This window comes from Anomaloglossus baeobatrachus, chromosome 5 (genome assembly GCF_048569485.1).
Source record: "Anomaloglossus baeobatrachus isolate aAnoBae1 chromosome 5, aAnoBae1.hap1, whole genome shotgun sequence".
NCBI lineage: Eukaryota > Metazoa > Chordata > Amphibia > Anura > Aromobatidae > Anomaloglossus > Anomaloglossus baeobatrachus.
In genome coordinates, this window is record NC_134357.1 from 502,570,837 (window position 1) to 502,591,275 (window position 20,439).

At 43.1% G+C, this 20,439-nt stretch overlaps 1 protein-coding gene across 1 annotated transcript in view; it reads right to left on the minus strand.

Moving 5' to 3' along the window:
• Positions 1 to 210: 210 nt before the first annotated feature.
• The window catches only part of LOC142311940 (uncharacterized), a 34,526-nt gene continuing 14,297 nt past the window's right edge, over positions 211 to 20,439 (minus strand). Inside the window, exons 3-4 of the mRNA XM_075350810.1 lie at positions 15,603 to 15,693; positions 211 to 1,854 (exon numbers count right to left, since the gene is read on the minus strand). Coding sequence (XP_075206925.1) covers positions 854 to 1,854; positions 15,603 to 15,693 — 1,092 coding nt within the window. The 3' untranslated portion in view covers positions 211 to 853. The remainder of the gene's footprint in view (positions 1,855 to 15,602; positions 15,694 to 20,439) is intronic.

Consider the following 20,439-nt stretch of genomic DNA (forward strand, 5'->3'; position numbering starts at 1 on the left):
TCAGATAATGACCGGATCTGTTTTGCATCTTTTTAGATTTAGGAAAGTATAATTATGTATTTTCTATGATTATCAGTCACGGCCTACCATAACATGAATCCACATTATTATATTGTTGAATATACAACATGAATAATGCAAAATTGATTATTATTTACATCATTATCATTGACATTAATCCACTATTTCCAAAGAAGGAAAAAAGATCTGTTATCTTAATGATGTATTAATTTATTTGGAGGGTTTCATGTAAATTTTTCCTCCACAGGGGGGAATTGTAAAAAGTTCACATTTATCAAATAATTTATAATGCAGAACTTATTGATAACAGTACATATAGAAATTAATATTTTGAGTCTGTATTGAATATAGATAGATGCGGAGATAGTCTTGTCTAATATATATATATATATATAATACTCCTTAAATAGCCTTCTGAGCGGCTGCATTGGGCATATATGCCATGACACATTCTGGGGAGGGGGGGTCACCCTTCCTCCGGGGAGTCAAGCTGCAACATGTCAGATGCGCATGAAGACATCTGAGAGAAAGGGGGGGGGTCATCCCTGCACCAGCCGGATGCATCCATCCATCCGTCTGTCCAGGATAAAGTATGGATAATGAAGAAACTTATCTCTACTGATTTGGTAAAAAAAATGGACTATTATTGAACTCCTCACGTAAGCAAACAAAGAATACTATTTTTCATTTCTGTAATTGAACTAATGAACTGTTCTATTTTTGTCAATCATTTTTACTCAATATAAAAAATACATCTAGTTATTTTTACGTTTTTTGAAGTCTATTTCTCATGCGTCATGAGATGGCATGCAGGGCATGGCATGCAGGGCATTTATTTCTTACACTCCTGTGTGTGAATTCTGTGATGATTAACAAGATGTGCTTTCTGATAAAAACATTTCCCACATTCTAAACATGGATATGGTTTCTCCTGTGTGTGATTTCTCTGGTGTACCACAAGATTCGATTTCTTTAGAAAACATTTCCCACATTCTGAACATAAAAATGGCTTTTCTCCTGTGTGAATTCTCTGGTGCACTACAAGATTTGATTTCTTTAGAAAACATTTCCCACATTCTGAACAGAAAAATGGCTTTTCTCCTGTGTGAATTTTCTGATGTCTAACAAAATCTGATTTCCCATTAAAACTTTTCCCACATTCTAAACACGAATATGGTTTCTCCTGTGTGTGATTTCTCTGATGTATAATAAGTTTGGATTTCTCGTTAAAACGTTTCCCACATTCTGAACAAGAAAATGGCTTCTCCCCTGTGTGAATTCTCTGATGTACATTAAGTTTGGATTTCTCATTAAAACGTTTCCCACATTCTGAACATGAAAATGGCTTCTCCCCTGAGTGAATTCTCTGATGTGGAACAAGATGTGATTTCTTACTAAAACATTTTCCACATTCTGAACATGAATATGGGATCTCCTGTATGTGAGACGACTGATGTACAACAAGCTCTGATTGCTGTATAATACATTTCCCACATTCTGAACATGAGTCTAGTTTTTCTCCTGTGAGGGTGTTCTGATTTACAAGTGATTTCTTATTAAAACATTTCCCACATTCTGAGCATAAAAATGGTTTCTCCTCTTTAACAGCTAGTTCACATTCAACAGTTCTATTACTTTTGGGTTGTATATCAGTCATTGACGAAGCAGAAGAAAGGACCTGTTGAAAATTATCAGATGAAAGATTTTTTCGGAGAAGGTCTTGAGGTATATATGGGATATTGGCATGTTCTTCATATGTGTCTAGGGTAATACCATGATCATCTTCTGCAAAATCTGAAAATATCACATATCCGTCTGAGCTCTTACAGTCATCTGCCAAGAATAAAAGTGATTTTATTATTTTTCAATAATACTGCATTGAATTCATATCAACATTATATATTTTAAACATTTTCATACAAATTGTAATACAAATCAATTATCAATTGACTAAAAGTAGAGCACAAAGGAGGGATGATTAGATTAAGATGTTAGACCATCAGGTTGTGCAGTTTCAATTTTACACTTCTATGCTGAAGTCGTCTTCTCCATAGGTTCATGTTTCAATTCGCCTGTCACCAATCGTTACCAGTTATATAAGGGGTGAGGAACCTTTTTTTTCCTGCAAAGGGCCATTTGGATATTTAGGGGCTGTACAAAACTATCAACTTTTATTTGGTCAAACAGTTAATTAACTCACCCCTAGTAGGATGGCTGCAGCTACTTCTTTTTGGTGAAGCATGTGATATAAGGTGGTATTAATTTGTGTCAATCTAGAGTGGAGTCAACTTTATAGGTTTTGAAAGCAACTCAGCAGAAGGTTGTACCGAACACAAAAGTATATAACACTGCATGTCTCCTCACAGTGACAAATTCATAATAGCTCGTGTTACATTTATAGAACGTCAGTATATATCATATAGGAGACACTGACAGTGCCGTTTACATCACATAGGAAAAACCAAAACTGATATATACATTACGTGGGAATCTCCAAAATTGCTATATATATAGTACAGACCAAAAGTTTGGACACACCTTCTCATTCAAAGTTTTCTTTATTTTCATGACTCTGAAAATTGTAGATTCACATTGAAGGCATCAAAACTATGAATTAACATATGTGGAATGAAATACTTAACAAACAAGTGTGTTAACAACTGAAAATATGTCTTATATTCTAGGTTCTTCAAAGTAGCCACCTTTTGCTTTGATTACTGCTTTGAACACTCTTGGCATTCTCTTGATGAGCTTCAGGAGGTAGTTACTGTAAATAGTCTTCCAACAGTCTTGAAGGAGTTCCCAGAGATGCTTAGCACTTGTTGTCCCATTTGCCTTCACTCTGCTGTCCAGCCAAGCCCAAACCATCTCGATTGGGTTCAGGTCTGGTGACTGTAGAGGCCAGGTCATCTAGCGTAGCACCCCATCACTCTCCTTCTTAGTCAAATAGCCCTTACACAGCCTGGAGGTGTGTTTGGGATCATTGTCCTGTTGAAAAATAAATGATGGTCCAACTAAACGCAAACCGGAGAGAAGAGCATGCCACTGCAAGATGCTGTGCTAGCCATGCTGATTTCAGTAAGCCTTCAATTTTGAATAAATCCCCAACAGTGTCACCAGCAAAGCACCCTCACACCATCACACCTCCTCCTCCATGCTTCACGGTGGGAACCAGGCATGTAGAGTCCATCCGTTCACCTTTTCTGCATCACACAAAGACACGGTGGTTGGATCCAAAGATCTCAAATTTGGACTCATAAGACCAAAGCACAGATTTCCACTGGTCTAATGTCCATTCCTTGTGTTCTATAGCCCAAACAAGTCTCTTCTGCTTTTTGCCTGTCCTTAGCAGTGGTTTCCTAGCAGCTATTTTACCATGAAGGCCTGCTGCACAAAGTCTCATCTTAACAGTTGTTCTAGAGATGTGTCTGCTGCTAGAACTCTTTGTGGCATTGACCTGGTCTCTAATCTGAGCTGCTAATACCCTGCGATTTCTGAGGCTGGTGATTCAGATAAACTTGCAAATTTTTTCACACTTTGAATTTTTTTTCTGTTTTCCAGTACACTACATGGTAAAACTAATGGTTTCATTCAAAAGTACAACGCGTCCCGCAAAAAATAAGCCCTTATATGGCAAGATTAACTAAAAGATAAAAAAGTTACGTCTCTCAGAGGAGAGCGAAAAAAGACCCCCTGGAAAAATCGCCCACGAGTGAAGGGGTTAATAAAGTTGAACATATTTTTTTATCAGAAATCCTAACAGCTATTTTTCCTATTGATTATCCATTTTTGGTGGGCCTTGTTTCTCGTAGGGGTCCTTTCCTTGGAGTTTCCACACTTTTTAGGTATTTTGTTGTGTTGTTTTCAGTGCACACATTCGTGCACTGTTAGATTATCATTTTTTCATGTGTTCTGCGCTCACATAGATAGATCTGTACTACTGGTATTTGTGCTTCTTTATATCCATCTGTATAATATTGATCAACCTTTTTTTTTTCTTTTATTTATCCTTAGCATCACCAGATTTTAATATGGATTGGGAGACTAGGGAGCCTCTTGGCGGGCTCAATCTGCCAGTGTTTTTACTAAAGTAGATTCAGCCACTCCCTCTTCTGATAATTATTCTTCTCTTACCCATCAACTAATCTCTGCACATTAAACGGGAGTCTGGTGGAACATACGTGGTCTGGAGGAATACTTGAATGAAGGCTTTTTGCCACGGGGGCTTAGAATATTGATTTTCCCAGCATGGGAGTCCACCACTGCCTTCAGAGACACCTGGGAGCAGAGTATCCTGCGTTGACCCAACATCATTATTAATATGTTGTTGGAGTATGATCGTGACCTCCTAGACAGCACACGGACACATATTAGGGAACTTGAAGGCAAACTAGCCTTACACAAGGATGCCCAGCAGGCCCCCGCTTTCAGCTCTAAATTGAGAAATATCGTTGACAAATTTGAAAATGATGTTATCCAGAAGAAAAGAAAGAAATTTAATATAGAGACCGCAGTGACTTTGACAACAAATCAGCATACAAATGGAAACATTGTGGCAATCAACAATCCGCACGCCCGGAACCACCTGTTTATGAGTCAGGGTGGACTGATGTTACACGCACTGACACTGAGTCGAGTGAAGATTTTTTTATCCAGCGCCAGCAGCGACATGGACATCACACAGGCAAGAAGAAACTTGCAAACAAGAGTTCAGAAGATTACAGACAAAAACTTTGCCTACAGGGGGACTCGCAGACGCAGGTACCCGTAGAGATCATCTCAGCACAGAAAACCCATGGATCTAATGACATCCTGCAAATTATTAATTTCTCTGACAATGTACTTACTCCATGTGAGACACGGGTCCTACAGAAGGGATTAACCTTTTTGCCCACTCATGCTCTGGACAAATTCCTACTTATTAAAGATTTGTTCCTTTTTTGCAGGAAACTCACGCTTCAGGTTATCTATCGGAAACCAGAAATAATTGAGGACATGGAAAATATTTCATTCTCCACCATAACTATTTTCTTTTTGACAGTTCATTTTATAAACAAATATCGGGCGTGGCCATGGGCACACGTAATGCGCCGGCCTATGCCAATTTGTTTTTGGGGTGGAGGAATCCACTATCGTTTATTCTTTACAACAACTCTAGATTGAGCATGTTGTCTATTGGCGTTACTATTCAGACGACATTTTCGTCATCTTGTCGGGCACTGAGCAGGACTACCTCACCTTCTTTGCCACTCTGAACAACAATCCTTTGAATATTCGACTTACACTTGATATATCGGCCAGTTCGGTGGTCTTTCTAGATTTACAGGTTACACTACAGGGAAGTGGGCTGCACATGGACCTCTATCGGAATCTGATAGCCACTAACAATTTCCTCCAATATCAAAGTTTTCACTTGTTACATACTTGGAAAGGCGTTCCAACTGGACAATTTCTCCGTGTTAGGAGAATATGTTTACGGGAGGAGGACCATAGACGACAATTGAAAGGTCTAACTGAACGTCTCATTAACAGGGGTTACCCGTGTATAGTGATAGCTATGGCTTACCAGCAAGCCAAACGGGAGACACAGTTATCGCTGCTTGCATCTCGCATCCGGTCTCGGGATCAGCATACGAGATTTATCACCAACTTGAACAACCAGTGGGGCTAGGTAAGGAATATTCTAAGACTTATACATTCCATAGAAAGCATAGATTCAAAATGGGTGAGAACCTGGTGGAGAAGCCACCACAGGTTTACAGCAGCTCGAGGAGCATTGCAAAAAAGGGAGAACAAGAGCAAAATTGCTGAAAACAGTTCATAAATTTTATTGTACAAGAGTTTCAAAGTGCAATACAATAAATCACATTAATGGTAATACAAAAATGGAGGAGAAATGGGGGGCAGATGGAAACAGACAAAACAGTGGCCTGGTACGGACTCAGGAAAAAGGGAGGGTATTCCAAAATAGGATTGTAGGACCCTTAATCAGTGGCATGTAAACATCCAAATAAATTGGTAGATAGAACATATCCCTAATAGAGGTGCATATCCCTGAATCACTGGCATGTAAACAGGTGGGGATTTTTTACTAGAAAGTCAAATCACGGCTTGGGAAGGCTGGGCAATGATGACCGTGAGAGGGAACAAACTTAGCCCGAGTCTGCATTGGCCAGATACAGACAAACAGGGAAAGAATACTCCCAAACAAAGGTACAAATCCCAGATTTGGTAGCATATGATTGTGACAAATAGGCGTGGAAGAATCCCAAACAGAGATACAGATCCCAAATCACTGGCCAGTAAGCAAATCCCAAAAGGGAAGGTGAGAGAGAAAACAGACCTGTACAAATAGGCCTGCCACAGTAGGTTCTAATATATTATTATAGAGAGTACACAAAAAGTGGACAACCCCATGATCATATAACACATGTCACATGTAGAGAAAACATTAAATGTATGGAGATGGGGCGCCCAGCAGTAAGCGGTGTCCAAAGTCGCACCGTGGCAGGACTATAGGTGTAAGTAATGGCCTTAGATAGAGTACAGGCTAGTTCCAAAAAACGGGTCAAAAATCCAAGTACAAAAGGGTTTTTTTTTTTTTTTAATAAAAGCCCAAATAAGGGAATACAATTTACCTGAGTCCGGTGGTATAAGGAGGCCCGACGTACGTTTTGCGGCTTACAAGCACGTCGCTTGCCGCTTCGTCATGGGGGAAAGTGAAGAGTGGTGCACATGTTCGGTCTGTGCGGCTCATAAATACTTCCGCGGTGATTACACCGCGAATAGGATTCAGAGTTCCAGAGTCAGTCGGCGCATGCGCGGGCCGGCCAGGAACGTCCCCCGTTTCACAACCCCGGCAGTCAAGGAGTCAGGCGCATGCGCGGAAGCCCGAGCAGTGATTGCCCAAACCTCCGCGCACGCGCGGACTCCATCGAGACACCGGAGCGCGGCCAGGGAACGCAAGGCAGGCGCGTGCATGCGCACAAGACTCCGAAAACAGTGAATGGACAAGCAGAGGCGTATAATAGATAAAGAGAGAATGTGTAAGTATCTGGAAATATTATAAATAAAGTAGAACAAAGGTACAGAAGTCATTATCCATAATGAGAGCATATACCATTACAATTAGCTATAAGCCAGATTAATAAGCGGCAGTAAAAATCATCATCAGAGACTATACACAATACAAAAAGATAATAATAGTCATAGAACAAGGAATCCCAAGATGAAAAATGGGTATAATAACGTCAGTGAACATCAATAGATTTCAAGGCTGTCAAGTCCAATCCATTTCGGTAAGAGTCACAGGGGGACATGTAGCAACAATTGGTGAAAAACTAAAAGAAGAGAAAAACATAAAAGAGTATAATTAAAAACAGAAAATTCAAAACCACAAAGACCAGACACCTGTTATTGCGAATGAAACACCAAAGACCAGCATTATTAAGTTATAGTACTCATAACAGAAGTATAGCAGTAGTATACATAAACCTAGGGTGTCATTGTCAAGCTGTAATAAAGCAGAGAAAAGCGCCCACAAAGGCAAGATAACTGAAAAAGGGGGGCCTATAAAAATGAGGCAAAACTCAAAGCTTCATTAAGACCCTTGGGAGCGACTGTGTCCAAAGCCACCATCCATTTTGTTTCTCTTTGGGAAAGCATCTTTTTGATGTTGCCACCCCTTATGCCACTATGAACCACATCAATCCCCCGAACTCTCAGGGATCTCGGGTCGCAGTTGTGGAATTTTTTGAAGTGGCGAGGTAAGGTCTTAAATAAAGAAAAATCGTTCACCGTCCTGGCCGCGCCAATGTCCCGCACATGCTCCCTCACACGTATCCGTAATTCCCTGGATGTGAGTCCTACATAAATAAGAGGACAATTGCAAGTAGCATAATAGATGACATTAGTTGTGCTACAAGAAATCCGATGTCTAATCAGGTAAGTGCGTTGGGAGTCGGAACTAGTGAAGGAGCATGTGCGGAAGACATTGGCGCAGGCAAGACAGTGCCCGCAAGGTATGCATCCCAAAGTGGGGCCGCTCGAAGCAAAAGGATTGGGGCTTTTTGCGATGTAGTGGCTATGGACTAATAAGTCACTCAAATTGCGGGCTCTACGAGCCGTGACCAGAGGAGCAGGAGAAAGAGACCGAGAAAGAACAGGATCTGTTTGGAGAACAGACCTTACCTCGCCACTTCAAAAAATTCCACAACTGCGACCAGAGATCCCTGAGAGTTCGGGGGATTGATGTGGTTCATAGTGGCATAAGGGGTGGCAACATCAAAAAGATGCTTTCCCAAAGAGAAACAAAATGGATTGTGGCTTTGGACACGGTCGCTCCCAAGGGTCTTAATGAAGCTTTGAGTTTTGCCTCATTTTTATAGGCCCCCCTTTTTCAGTTATCTTGCCTTTGTGGGCGCTTTTCTCTGCTTTATTACACCTTGACAATGACACCCTAGGTTTATGTACACTACTGCTATACTTCTGTTATGAGTACTATAACTTAATAATGCTGGTCTTTGGTGTTTCATTCGCAATACCAGGTGTCTGGTCTTTGTGGTTTTGAATTTTCTGTTTTTAATTATACTCTTTTATGTTTTTCTCTTCTTTTAGTTTTTCACCAATTGTTGCTACATGTCCCCCTGTGACTCTTACCGAAATGGATTGGACTTGACAACCTTGAAATCTATTGATGTTCACTGACATTATACCCATTTTTCATCTTGGGATTCCTTGTTCTATGACTATTATTATCTTTTTGTATTGTGTATAGTCTCTGATGATGATTTTTACTGCCGCTTATTAATCTGGCTTATAGCTAATTGTAATGGTATATGCTCTCATTATGGATAATGACTTCTGTACCTTTGTTCTACTTTATTTATAATATTTCCCCCCCTTTTGTACTTGGATTTTTTACCCGTTTTTTGGAACTAGCCTGCACTCTAAGACCATTACTTACACCTATAGTCCTGCCACGGTGCAACTTTGGACACCGCTTACTGCTGGGCGCCCCATCTCCATACATTTCATGTTTTCTCTACATGTGACATGTGTTATATGATGATGGGGTTGTCCACTTTTTGTGTACTCTCTATAATAATATATTAAAACCTACTGTGGCAGGCCTATTTGTACAGGCCTGTTTTCTCTCTCACCTTCCCTTTTGGGATTTGCTTACTGGCCAGTGATTTGGGATCTGTATCTCTGTTTGGGATTCTTCCACGCCTATTTGTCACAATCATATGCTACCAAATCTGGGATTTGTACCTTTGTTTGGGAGTATTCTTTCCCTGTTTGTCTGTATCTGGCCAATGCAGACTCGGGCTAAGTTTGTTCCCTCTCACGGTCATCATTGCCCAGCCTTCCCAAGCCGTGATTTGACTTTCTAGTAAAAAATCCCCACCTGCTTACATGCCAGTGATTCAGGGATATGCACCTCTATTAGGGATATGTTCTATCTACCAATTTATTTGGATGTTTACATGCCACTGATTTAGGGTCCTACAATCCTATTTTGGAATACCCTCCCTTTTTCCTGAGTCCGTACGAGGCCACTGTTTTGTCTGTTTCCATCTGCCCCCCATTTCTCCTCCATTTTTGTATTACCATTAATGTGATTTATTGTATTGCATTTGCACTTTGAAACTCTTGTACAATAAAATTTATGAACTGTTTTCAGCAATTTTGCTCTTGTTCTCCCTTTTTTGCAATGCTCCTCGAGCTGCTGTGAACCTGTGGTGGCTTCTCCACCAGGTTCTCACCCATTTTGAATCTATGCTTTCTATGGAATGTATAAGTCTTCTAACTATTTCTGTGTTTCTCACAGCTTCTTCCATGATGGATTTTAGAGCCCACGATTCTGCGTGGCTCATACATGTTAACAATGTCCTTAAGGAGGATGGGGGTGCACCATCAGAGAATTCTCCCACCAATGAAACACGTGATGCCATTTTTAAATTTAAGGTTCTACTGAAAAAGCGTATTTGCACTTTACTCAATTGTGCTTTTCTGGATAAATACATCCAGAAAAATTTAGTTCCCCGTGGCCTCCGTGTCCAAATTTTTCCCTCGTTTGAGGTGGAGGACACCCAATTCAAGATCAAGTGGGAAGAATTTGCACACGCTTGCTCCACCGGTCTTTTGACCCTTTTACGTGACCATAATAGTTCTACCTTGCTGGAAATCGAGACTGAGATGGACAATCTTTTGTCCACTATAAAGTCCAATTCATCAGAAGATTTCTTACAGCGATTTAACGAGGAGATGGATCTTGAATCACAAAAATGTGAGAAGGAGGTGGTGGAGTACAAGTCCAAAAAGTTCCAAAGAGATCTGGCTGACCAAGCTAACAATCGAGTCTACAGATGGAAATCCAGTGCCGCAAGAGCACGATTCCAGTCCCGTGCGGGTTTTAATACCCGGTCCAGATCAACTTCTTTGAGGTCGGGCAGCTCCATGGACGATACCCGATCTGTTACATCTGAGAGTTCATATAATAAAGATGAGTCCAGGGGTATTACTACCAGGAGTGGCCCTAAGAAACCCGGACCTTCCAAACCTGGCCCTAGCAAGTCTCAGGATGGCAAATCGAAAAATAAACTTCAGGTAATTAACCTATCTAATCATCTTCTCTCGGAGACGCAGATCGAGGTCTTGTCCCTGGGTCTGTCCTTTTCCCCCACCAATTCTTTTCATTATTTCACAGCCCTAAAGGACCTGTACCTCTTTTCGAGGAAACTTGTTCTACAGAAACTTCACAATAAAAGAGACGTTGGTCTGGACACCATGACTGATCTCGAACGGGAAGCTCTTGTGGCTCTTGAAGAGTTATTGTTGGAACAAACTATTGACGCAGGTACGTCTCCCACTTTTCTCCATTCCAGGTCATCAAGGTTCCCCCCCTTGTCAGTCTGCCCGGCCGTTGAAATCTTTACGAAACTTGTTATGGAAGATTTCAGGGCAATCTCTACCCGGCGACATTTTGATAATCTCACGAGGAAACAGAGAGAAGCCCTTGTTGAACTCCAGTCATTTGATGATGTTGTTGTTTTCAAAGCAGCTGACAAGGGGGGTAACATTGTGATCTGGCCCACGGTACAGTATGAGAGAGAAGTATTTAAACAACTGAAAGATAAAGAGATGTACCAAAAATTGGACTTTGACCCCACCACCTCTTTCTCCCTTAAACTCCAACAAATTCTTTCTAAAGCCCATGATTTGGGAATTATATCCAAGAAGATGTTCGATGGTTTGATGGTCAGGTTCCCTAGGGCCCCGACGCTATATCTCCTCCCCAAGATCCATAAGGATGCCGCTAACCCTCCTGGCCGTCCGATCGTGTCTGGCATTGATGGCTTTTGTGAACCAGTTTGTAGATTCATTGATTTTTATTTGAGACCATCAGTGGAATCACTGCCATCTTATGCTAAAGACACGACGGACGTGCTCATGAGGGTTGACGGCATCTCAATGGAGTCTGATTTACTTTTTGTCACAATGGACGTGGAATCATTGTATACCTGTATACGACACGAAGATGGCGTCCGGGCAGCCCGCTTCTTCCTGGAAATGTCCGGTCGGGATCCAGAGCTGAATGAGCTAGTAGTCGAGCTGCTAAACTTTGCCCTGTCACACAATTACTTTACTTTCAAAAACTCCTTCTATCTTCAGATGCGCGGCACTGCGATGGGCGCGGCCTGTGCGCCTTCGTACGCCAACCTGTTCCTGGGATTCTGGGAAAGACAGGTCTTTGGCGACGAGGGTGTGCAGGCCGCTGCCCAGGCGCAGTGCTGGATTAGATATATCGATGACATCTTGATGTTCTGGCAGGGTACGGTGGAGCAGCTCGACTCGTTCATTCAGTATCTTAATTCTAATATATATAACATCAAACTTACTTATAAATATAGCTCGAGTCGTATAGACTTCCTGGATATTGTTCTGGAAGTTGATGGCAACCAACGTGTTCAGACTGATGTTTTTCGTAAATCCACATCAGTCAATGCACTCCTTCACGCCTCCTCGGGACATACAGGGTCTACGATTAGAGCTATTCCGACTGGACAATTTCTACGGATGAGGCGTATCTGCTCATCAGACGCCAAATTCGAAGTACAGGCGGATGACCTTAACACACGTTTTGAGGAGAGGGGATATAGCCGCCGGTGCATCAAAAAGGGTTACCTTAGGGAGAAACACACCCCTAAAATTTCACATATCCATCAGCCATCGAAACGTCCTCTTGGTGATCCAAACCCCCACTTCATCTCTACTTATAATTGTGAGTGGCATAAGATGCGGGATATTTTGGCCCGCCACTGGTCTGTTCTCCAAACAGATCCTGTTCTTTCTCGGTCTCTTTCTCCTGCTCCTCTGGTCACGGCTCGTAGAGCCCGCAATTTGAGTGACTTATTAGTCCATAGCCACTACATCGCAAAAAGCCCAATCCTTTTGGTTCCAGCGGCCCCACTTTGGGATGCATACCTTGCGGGCACTGTCTTGCCTGCTCCAATGTCTTCCGCACATGCTCCTTCACTAGTTCCGACTCCCAACGCACTTACCTGATTAGACATCGGATTTCTTGTAGCACAACTAATGTCATCTATTATGCTACTTGCAATTGTCCTCTTATTTATGTAGGACTCACATCCAGGGAATTACGGATACGTGTGAGGGAGCATGTGCGGGACATTGGCGCGGCCAGGACGGTGAACGATTTTTCTTTATTTAAGACCTTACCTCGCCACTTCAAAAAATTCCACAACTGCGACCCGAGATCCCTGAGAGTTCGGGGGATTGATGTGGTTCATAGTGGCATAAGGGGTGGCAACATCAAAAAGATGCTTTCCCAAAGAGAAACAAAATGGATGGTGGTTTTGGACACAGTCGCTCCCAAGGGTCTTAATGAAGCTTTGAGTTTTGCCTCATTTTTATAGGCCCCCCTTTTTCAGTTATCTTGCCTTTGTGGGCGCTTTTCTCTGCTTTATTACACCTTGACAATGACACCCTAGGTTTATGTATACTACTGCTATACTTCTGTTATGAGTACTATAACTTAATAATGCTGGTCTTTGGTGTTTCATTCGCAATAACAGGTGTCTGGTCTTTGTGGTTTTGAATTTTCTGTTTTTAATTATACTCTTTTATGTTTTTCTCTTCTTTTAGTTTTTCACCAATTGTTGCTACATGTCCCCCTGTGACTCTTACCGAAATGGATTGGACTTGACAGCCTTGAAATCTATTGATGTTCACTGACGTTATTATACCCATTTTTCATCTTGGGATTCCTTATTCTATGACTATTATTATCTTTTTGTATTGTGTATAGTCTCTGATGATGATTTTTACTGCTGCTTATTAATCTGGCTTATAGCTAATTGTAATGGTATATGCTCTCATTATGGATAATGACTTCTGTACCTTTGTTCTACTTTATTTATAATATTTCCAGATACTTACACATTCTCTCTTTATCTATTATACGCCACTGCTTGTCCATTCACTGTTTTCGGAGTCTTGTGCGCATGCGCGCGCCTGCCTTGCGTTCCCTGGCCGCGCTCCGGTGTCTCGATGGAGTCCGCGCGTGCGCGGAGGTTTGGGCAATCACTGCTCGGGCTTCCGCGTATGCGCCTGACTCCTTGACTGCCGGGGTTGCGAAACGGGGGACGTTCCTGGCCGGCCCGCGCATGCGCCGACTGACTCCGGAACTCTGAATCCTATTTGCGGTGTAATCACCGCGGAAGTATTTATGAGCCGCACAGACCGGACATGTGCACCACTCTTCACTTTCCCCCATGAAGAAGCGGCAAGCGACGTGCTTGTAAGCCGCGAAACGTACGTCGGGCCTCCTTATACCACCGGACTCAGGTAAATTGTGTTCCCTTATTTGGGCTTTTATTCAAAAAAAAAAACCCCTTTTGTACTTGGATTTTTGACCCGTTTTTTGGAACTAGCATGTACTCTATCTAAGGCCATTACTTACACCTATAGTCCTGCCACGGTGCGACTTTAGACACCGCTTACTGCTGGGCGCCCCATCTCCATACATTTCATGTTTTCTCTACATGTGACATGTGTTATATGATCATGGGGTTGTCCACTTTTTGTGTACTCTCTATAATAATATATTAGAACCTACTGTGGCAGGCCTATTTGTACAGGCCTGTTTTCTCTCTCACCTTCCCTTTTGGGATTTGCTTACTGGCCAGTGATTTGGGATCTGTATCTCTGTTTGGGATTCTTCCACGCATTTTTGTCACAATCATATGCTACCAAATCTGGGATTTATACCTTTGTTTGGGAGTATTCTTTCCCTGTTTGTCTGTATCTGGCCAATGCAGACTCGGGCTATGTTTGTTCCCTCTCACGGTCATCATTGCCCAGCCTTCCCAAGCCGTGATTTGACTTTCTAGTAACAAATCCCCACCTGCTTACATGCCAGTGATTCAGGGATATGCACCTCTATTAGGGATATGTTCTATCTACCAATTTATTTGGATGTTTACATGCCACTGATTTAGGGTCCAACAATCCTATTTTGGAATACCCTCCCTTTTTCCTGAGTCCATACCAGGCCACTGTTTTGTCTGTTTCCATCTGCCCCCCATTTCTCCATTTTTGTATTACCATTAATTTGATTTATTGTATTGCACTTGCACTTTGAAACTCTTGTACAATAAAATTTATGAACTGTTTTCAGCAATTTTGCTCTTGTTCTCCCTTTTTTGCAAGGAATATTCTAAGTAGACTTTAGGATATCCTTACCCTGGAGACACAGACCAATTCTATTGTTGGTGGCAGGCCTCTGCTTACTGCACGTATAGCACCCAATCTTGGTGATATCCTTACGAGGAGCCATTTTTCTAGGCCTACGTTTAGGCTATATAGGGATCAGGTTCTTCTAAGTTCCTACCCATTTGGCAATTCCAATATATGGAACTTACCAGCCACAGTTTCTGTAAACTCTTGGATTCTTCTGAACACAAGTTGGTCTCTTAGATTAACTGCAAGACCAGTAACGTAATCTATGCGTTTATGTGCCAGTACCAAAAAGGATACGTTGGACAAACATCGCAAGAACTAAGACTAAGAATACAAAAACACATTTCCACCATCAATATATCAACATCTAAATTTAGAGATAGCCTGGCTCCCCAGATTTCCTACTTTATGAAAAGGTTTCATGACTATGTTCATTGCTCATTACTCATACAACTTAGTGCCTGAATGTTTTAAGTTCCATGCTGTACAAGCTTTATTCTGTTAATGTTTGTTTCGTTGTCGTGTATAATGTGTTTATCATAAATTTGTATGTAAAAAATATTTAATAAAAATAATCTGATTTAAAATATTTTTTTAGCGATAGCCACTGAGTGTTCACTGTTAGGTTTGTAAATACAGAAGATACAACCATAAAAGTAGTGTGAAAAGATCTTTTCTTTTTTTTAAACTATTAAATCATTAAGTGTAAAATCCAGATAAAAAAAAACTCTAGAAAATTCAACACATAATTAATTGTACAATCCAGCGACTGAGAAGAATCTGTGACTTCTCTGCATTTAGTATTTACTACTCACCTGTGCAGTTATCTGTAGGAATGTCCACTTTACACCACTCATCACTCCACGCATATGTTTCTGGAGTATTAATATGGGTCAGATCTTTACCCTGAAATAAATATTATTAAAGTCACAGACAGATGGAGAACTTGTATGAAATGATTTTAAAACAGAAACAATAGTAAATGAACATGGCGACTTTAAGGGTGCGTGCCCACGATCAGTGTTTGCTGCATTTTGGACGCAGCAAGCTTCAGCTGTGTCCAAAATGCAGCGTTGTAGTGGATCCCGTATAGTGGACAAGATTTCTTGAAATCCCGTGCCCACTATGCTTGACTTTTTCCGCAGCAAAACACTGACCTGCGGTGCGTCTTTCCAGACCGCAGCATGTCAATTGTTTGCTGCGGATTCGCATGCATCCTTCGTAGGGAGAACACAACGAGGAGACCGCAGCGCACTGAACCATGATCGTGGGTCCTGCGGAGGAGACACGCGGCCCCGCAGATCAGGACTCGCTGCGTCCAGAACGCAGTGAGTCCTGATCGTAGGTACATACCCTAAGAGAACCTACTCCATATTGTCTCTGTGTATTCAACTATTCGCATAACTCTTGGTTCGATCAAATAGCACTACTGTTCAGAGAAGTTTCACATTTTTGTTCACGCCCTTAAGTTCCTATTGCCTACAACTTTTGGCGGGAGGTTTTCTTTGTGTATGTACACTATGCTAAGGCTGGGCTGTATTGATTTCCTGAGGGCTTGTAAAACACATCCTAATATTTAGAGTTCAAAAGGCATAGGGAAGTGTTGATTTCACTCACAGAAATGTACAGTGTTTTTCCAAAAATAAGACCTCCCCCAAAAATAAGCCCTAGCAGGGATTTTCAGCATTTTTGGAGAAAGGCTTAAATATAAGCCCTCCCCCGAAAATAAGCCCTAGTCGCGGATCAATAATGAAGTGTCCATGCAGCTAAAAAAGGTTACAAATACTGCAGGACACTTCATTATAGACAGCGGCACCCGTCAATTACACTCACCCGACACTGAGCGGCAGGACCTGCAGTGATCACACACATCAGCTCTCTCACACACACACACACACACACACACACAATCAGATCTCACACACACACACATCAGATCTCACACACAAACATCGGATTGCACACACAGTCAGATCGCACACATTAACATCGGATCACACGCAAACATCAAATCACACACACAAACATCGGATCACACACACATCGGATCGCATACACACTCACCTCATCCAGCGACACCGATCTCTTCTCGCCGGGAGAATCCTGAGAGGCAGTGCGGTGCAGCGCGATGAACAGGACCTGCGGCCGGACACATGACTTGCTCTCATTCCCTGCTGCCGTAAGTGCTGGATGTGATGTGTGTGTGTGATCTGCTGTGTGTGTGTGTGATCGGCTGTGTGTGTCTGCAATCGGCTGTGTGTGTGTCTGCGATCGGCTGTGTTTTTCTGCGATCGGCTGTGTGTGTCTGCGTTCGGCTGTGTGTATCTGTGATCGGCTGTGTGTGCCTGTGATCGGATGTGTGTATATGTGCTTGGCTGTGTGTGCCTGTGATCGGATGTGTGTATCTGTGATCGGCTGTGTGTGCCTGTGATCGGATGTGTGTATCTGTGATCGGCTGTGTGTGCCTGCGATCGGGTGTGTGTATCTGTGATGGCTGTGTGTATCTGTGATCGGCTCTGTGTGGCTGCGATCTGCTGTATGTGATCTGCTGTATATATCTGCGATCGGCTGTGTGTATCTGTGATCGGCTGTGTGTATCTGTGATCGGCTTTGTGTACCTGCGATCTGCTGTGTGTGATCTGCTGTGTATAGCTGCGATCTGCTGTGTGTGTATGTTCCTGCGATCGGCTGTGTGTATCTGTGATGGCTGTGTGTGCCTGCGATCTGCTGTGTGTGATCTGCTGTGTATATCTGCGATCTGCTGTGTGTGTGTGTGCCTGCGATCGGCTGTGTGTATCTGTGATCGGCTGTGTGTGCCTGCGATCTGCTGTGTGTGATCTGCTGTGTATATCTGCGATATGCTGTGTGTGTGTGATCTGCTGTATATATCTGCGATCTGCTGTGTGTGTGCCTGCGATCGGCTGTGTGTATCTGTGATCGGCTGTGTGTATCTGTGATCGGCTTTGTGTACCTGCGATCTGCTGTGTGTGATCTGCTGTGTATAGCTGCGATCTGCTGTGTGTGTATGTGCCTGCGATCGGCTGTGTGTATCTGTGATGGCTGTGTGTGCCTGCGATCTGCTGTGTGTGATCTGCTGTGTATATCTGCGATCTGCTGTGTGTGTGTGTGCCTGCGATCGGCTGTGTGTATCTGTGATCGGCTGTGTGTGCCTGCGATCTGCTGTGTGTGATCTGCTGTGTATATGTGATCTGCTGTATATGTCTGCGATCTGCTGTGTGTGTGCCTGCGATCGGCTGTGTGTATCTGTGATCGGCTGTGTGTATCTGTGATCGGCTTTGTGTACCTGCGATCTGCTGTGTGTGATCTGCTGTGTATAGCTGCGATCTGCTGTGTGTGTATGTGCCTGCGATCGGCTGTGTGTATCTGTGATGGCTGTGTGTGCCTGCGATCTGCTGTGTGTGATCTGCTGTGTATATCTGCGATCTGCTGTGTGTGTGTGTGCGCCTGCGATCGGCTGTGTGTATCTGTGATCGGCTGTGTGTGCCTGCGATCTGCTGTAAGTGATCTGCTGTGTATATCTGCGATATGCTGTGTGTGTGATCTGCTGTGTGTGTGTGTGTGTGATCTGCTGTGTGTGATCTGCGATCTGCTGTGTGTGTGTGGTGTGTGTGTGTGCCTGCGATCGGATGTGTGTATCTGTGATCGGCTGTGTGTGCCTGCGATCTGCTGTGTGTAATCTGCTATGTATATCTGCGATCTGCTGTGTGTGTGATCTGCAGTGTGTGTGTGTGTGTGTGTGTGTGTGATCTGCTGTGTGTGATCTGCTGTGTGTGTCAGCGTGTCAGCTAGCAGCAGGGTAGGACAGCGTGCAGCACCAACCGGAGATCACAGGAGGACCTGGGAACCACGCAGACGTCCTGGTCTGGTGAGTATGAGTCTCCTGGGAAGTGGGGGGGTCTGCTTTTTGGGGGGGTAAACTTACCCCCAACCGTTTTTCTCCAAGAGTAAGACCTCCTCCAAAAATAAGCCCTAGTGCTTTTTTGGGGGGCAAAAAAAATATAAGACAGTGTCTTATTTTTGGAAAAACACGGTAGCACCCAAACAGGAACCAGAAGCGCATTGTACCACCTGGATCTCAAGTGAGAGTGGGCTCTTCAGGGAAAGTGAATCTAAAAAGCTGCAGCATAATCTAAGAAGCTTATTCTTACATTTTTGCTTCACTTTCACTACGAGTTTTGTCCTTTGCCATTCCAGTGACTTATTTTACATTAAATTGTCTGCTCCACAAACTAAAGAGATACTTATGCCTTTTTTAACTGTTTACTCATGATAGGATTAGTGTGTAAGTGTGAAATATAGTGGTCTTTATATTTGGAGGATTAAGAGTGTTTCTGTGTCTTGTTTGAGTGTTGAGAACGATCGTCTGAACAGAAGGGGTATCTTGTAGTCTTTTTACTGGGATTCATATTATGTAGGGTTTGAAAGTGGATTAGTGCCTACATACACATGAGTCTAGGGTTTGAAAGTGGCTTGGTGGCTACCTACGCAAGAGAAAAGTGATATATTTTTCAAAGGTATTTAGCTAAGGTGGCTTGGAGAGCAATATGGAAATTTGCCTGAGTAGATGGAGACAGAAAACCCAAAAAGACAGCAAAGATAGTGGTCAGAGAATGTGAAAGCAAAACTGGCATAACAGTTTGTTAAATTATGTTGACAAGGCTGAAAATTCCCCAGATGGGGGTCTGAATGTATCTCAGCAGTAGCTGATCATGAGAGAGCAAGAGGTAACAAGAAAAAGTTGAGCAGTAAAAAAAATGTGACTGAGGAAGTGATAAGAATGGGAGGGGTAGCGAAACCACTGGAGGGGATATGTTCTTGCACGACTGTTTTGACAATGGACTGGACAGACTTAGGGCGGCTTTGCACGTTGCAACATCGCACGTGCGATGTCGGTGGGGTCAAATCGAAAGTGACGCACATCCGGCGTCACTTTCGACATCGTAGTGTGTAAATCCTAGATGATACGATTAACGAGCGCAAAAGCGTCGTTATCGTATCATCGGTGTAGGCTCCGACTTTTTCAAAATTACGCTGCCGTGATAGGTCCGATGTTGTTCCTCGTTCCTGCGGCAGCACACATCGCTGTGTATGAAGCCGCAGGAGCAAGGAACATCACCTTACCTGCTGCCGGCGGCTATACGGAAGGAAGAAGGTGGGCGGGATTTTTACATTCTGCTCATCTCCGCCCCTCCGCTTTGATTGGCCACCTGCCGTGTGACGTCGCTGTGACGTTGTACGACTCGCCCCCTTAGGAAGGAGGCGGGACGCCGGCCACAGCGATGTCGCAGGACAGGTGAGTGCATGTGAAGCTGGCGTAGTGATAATGTTCGCTACGCCAGGAATCAGAAGATATCGCTGCTGCGACGGGGGCGGGGACTATCGCGTGCGACATCGCAGCATCGGCTTGCGATGTCGCAACGTGCAAAGCCCGCCTTAATCAAACAGAACCATCACTATCCCCTCCCTATAATAGACTGGGAAGGTGGTCATACAAAATGCAGGATGGAGAGATAGTCAGTCACCCACACCTAAGACCAACACTCAAAGCTATTATAAGGCTTGTGGTGACCAAAATGCATGTAGTACCTGAAGGAGAAAATCTTCTACCACTCCTCACACACACTTGTCGAC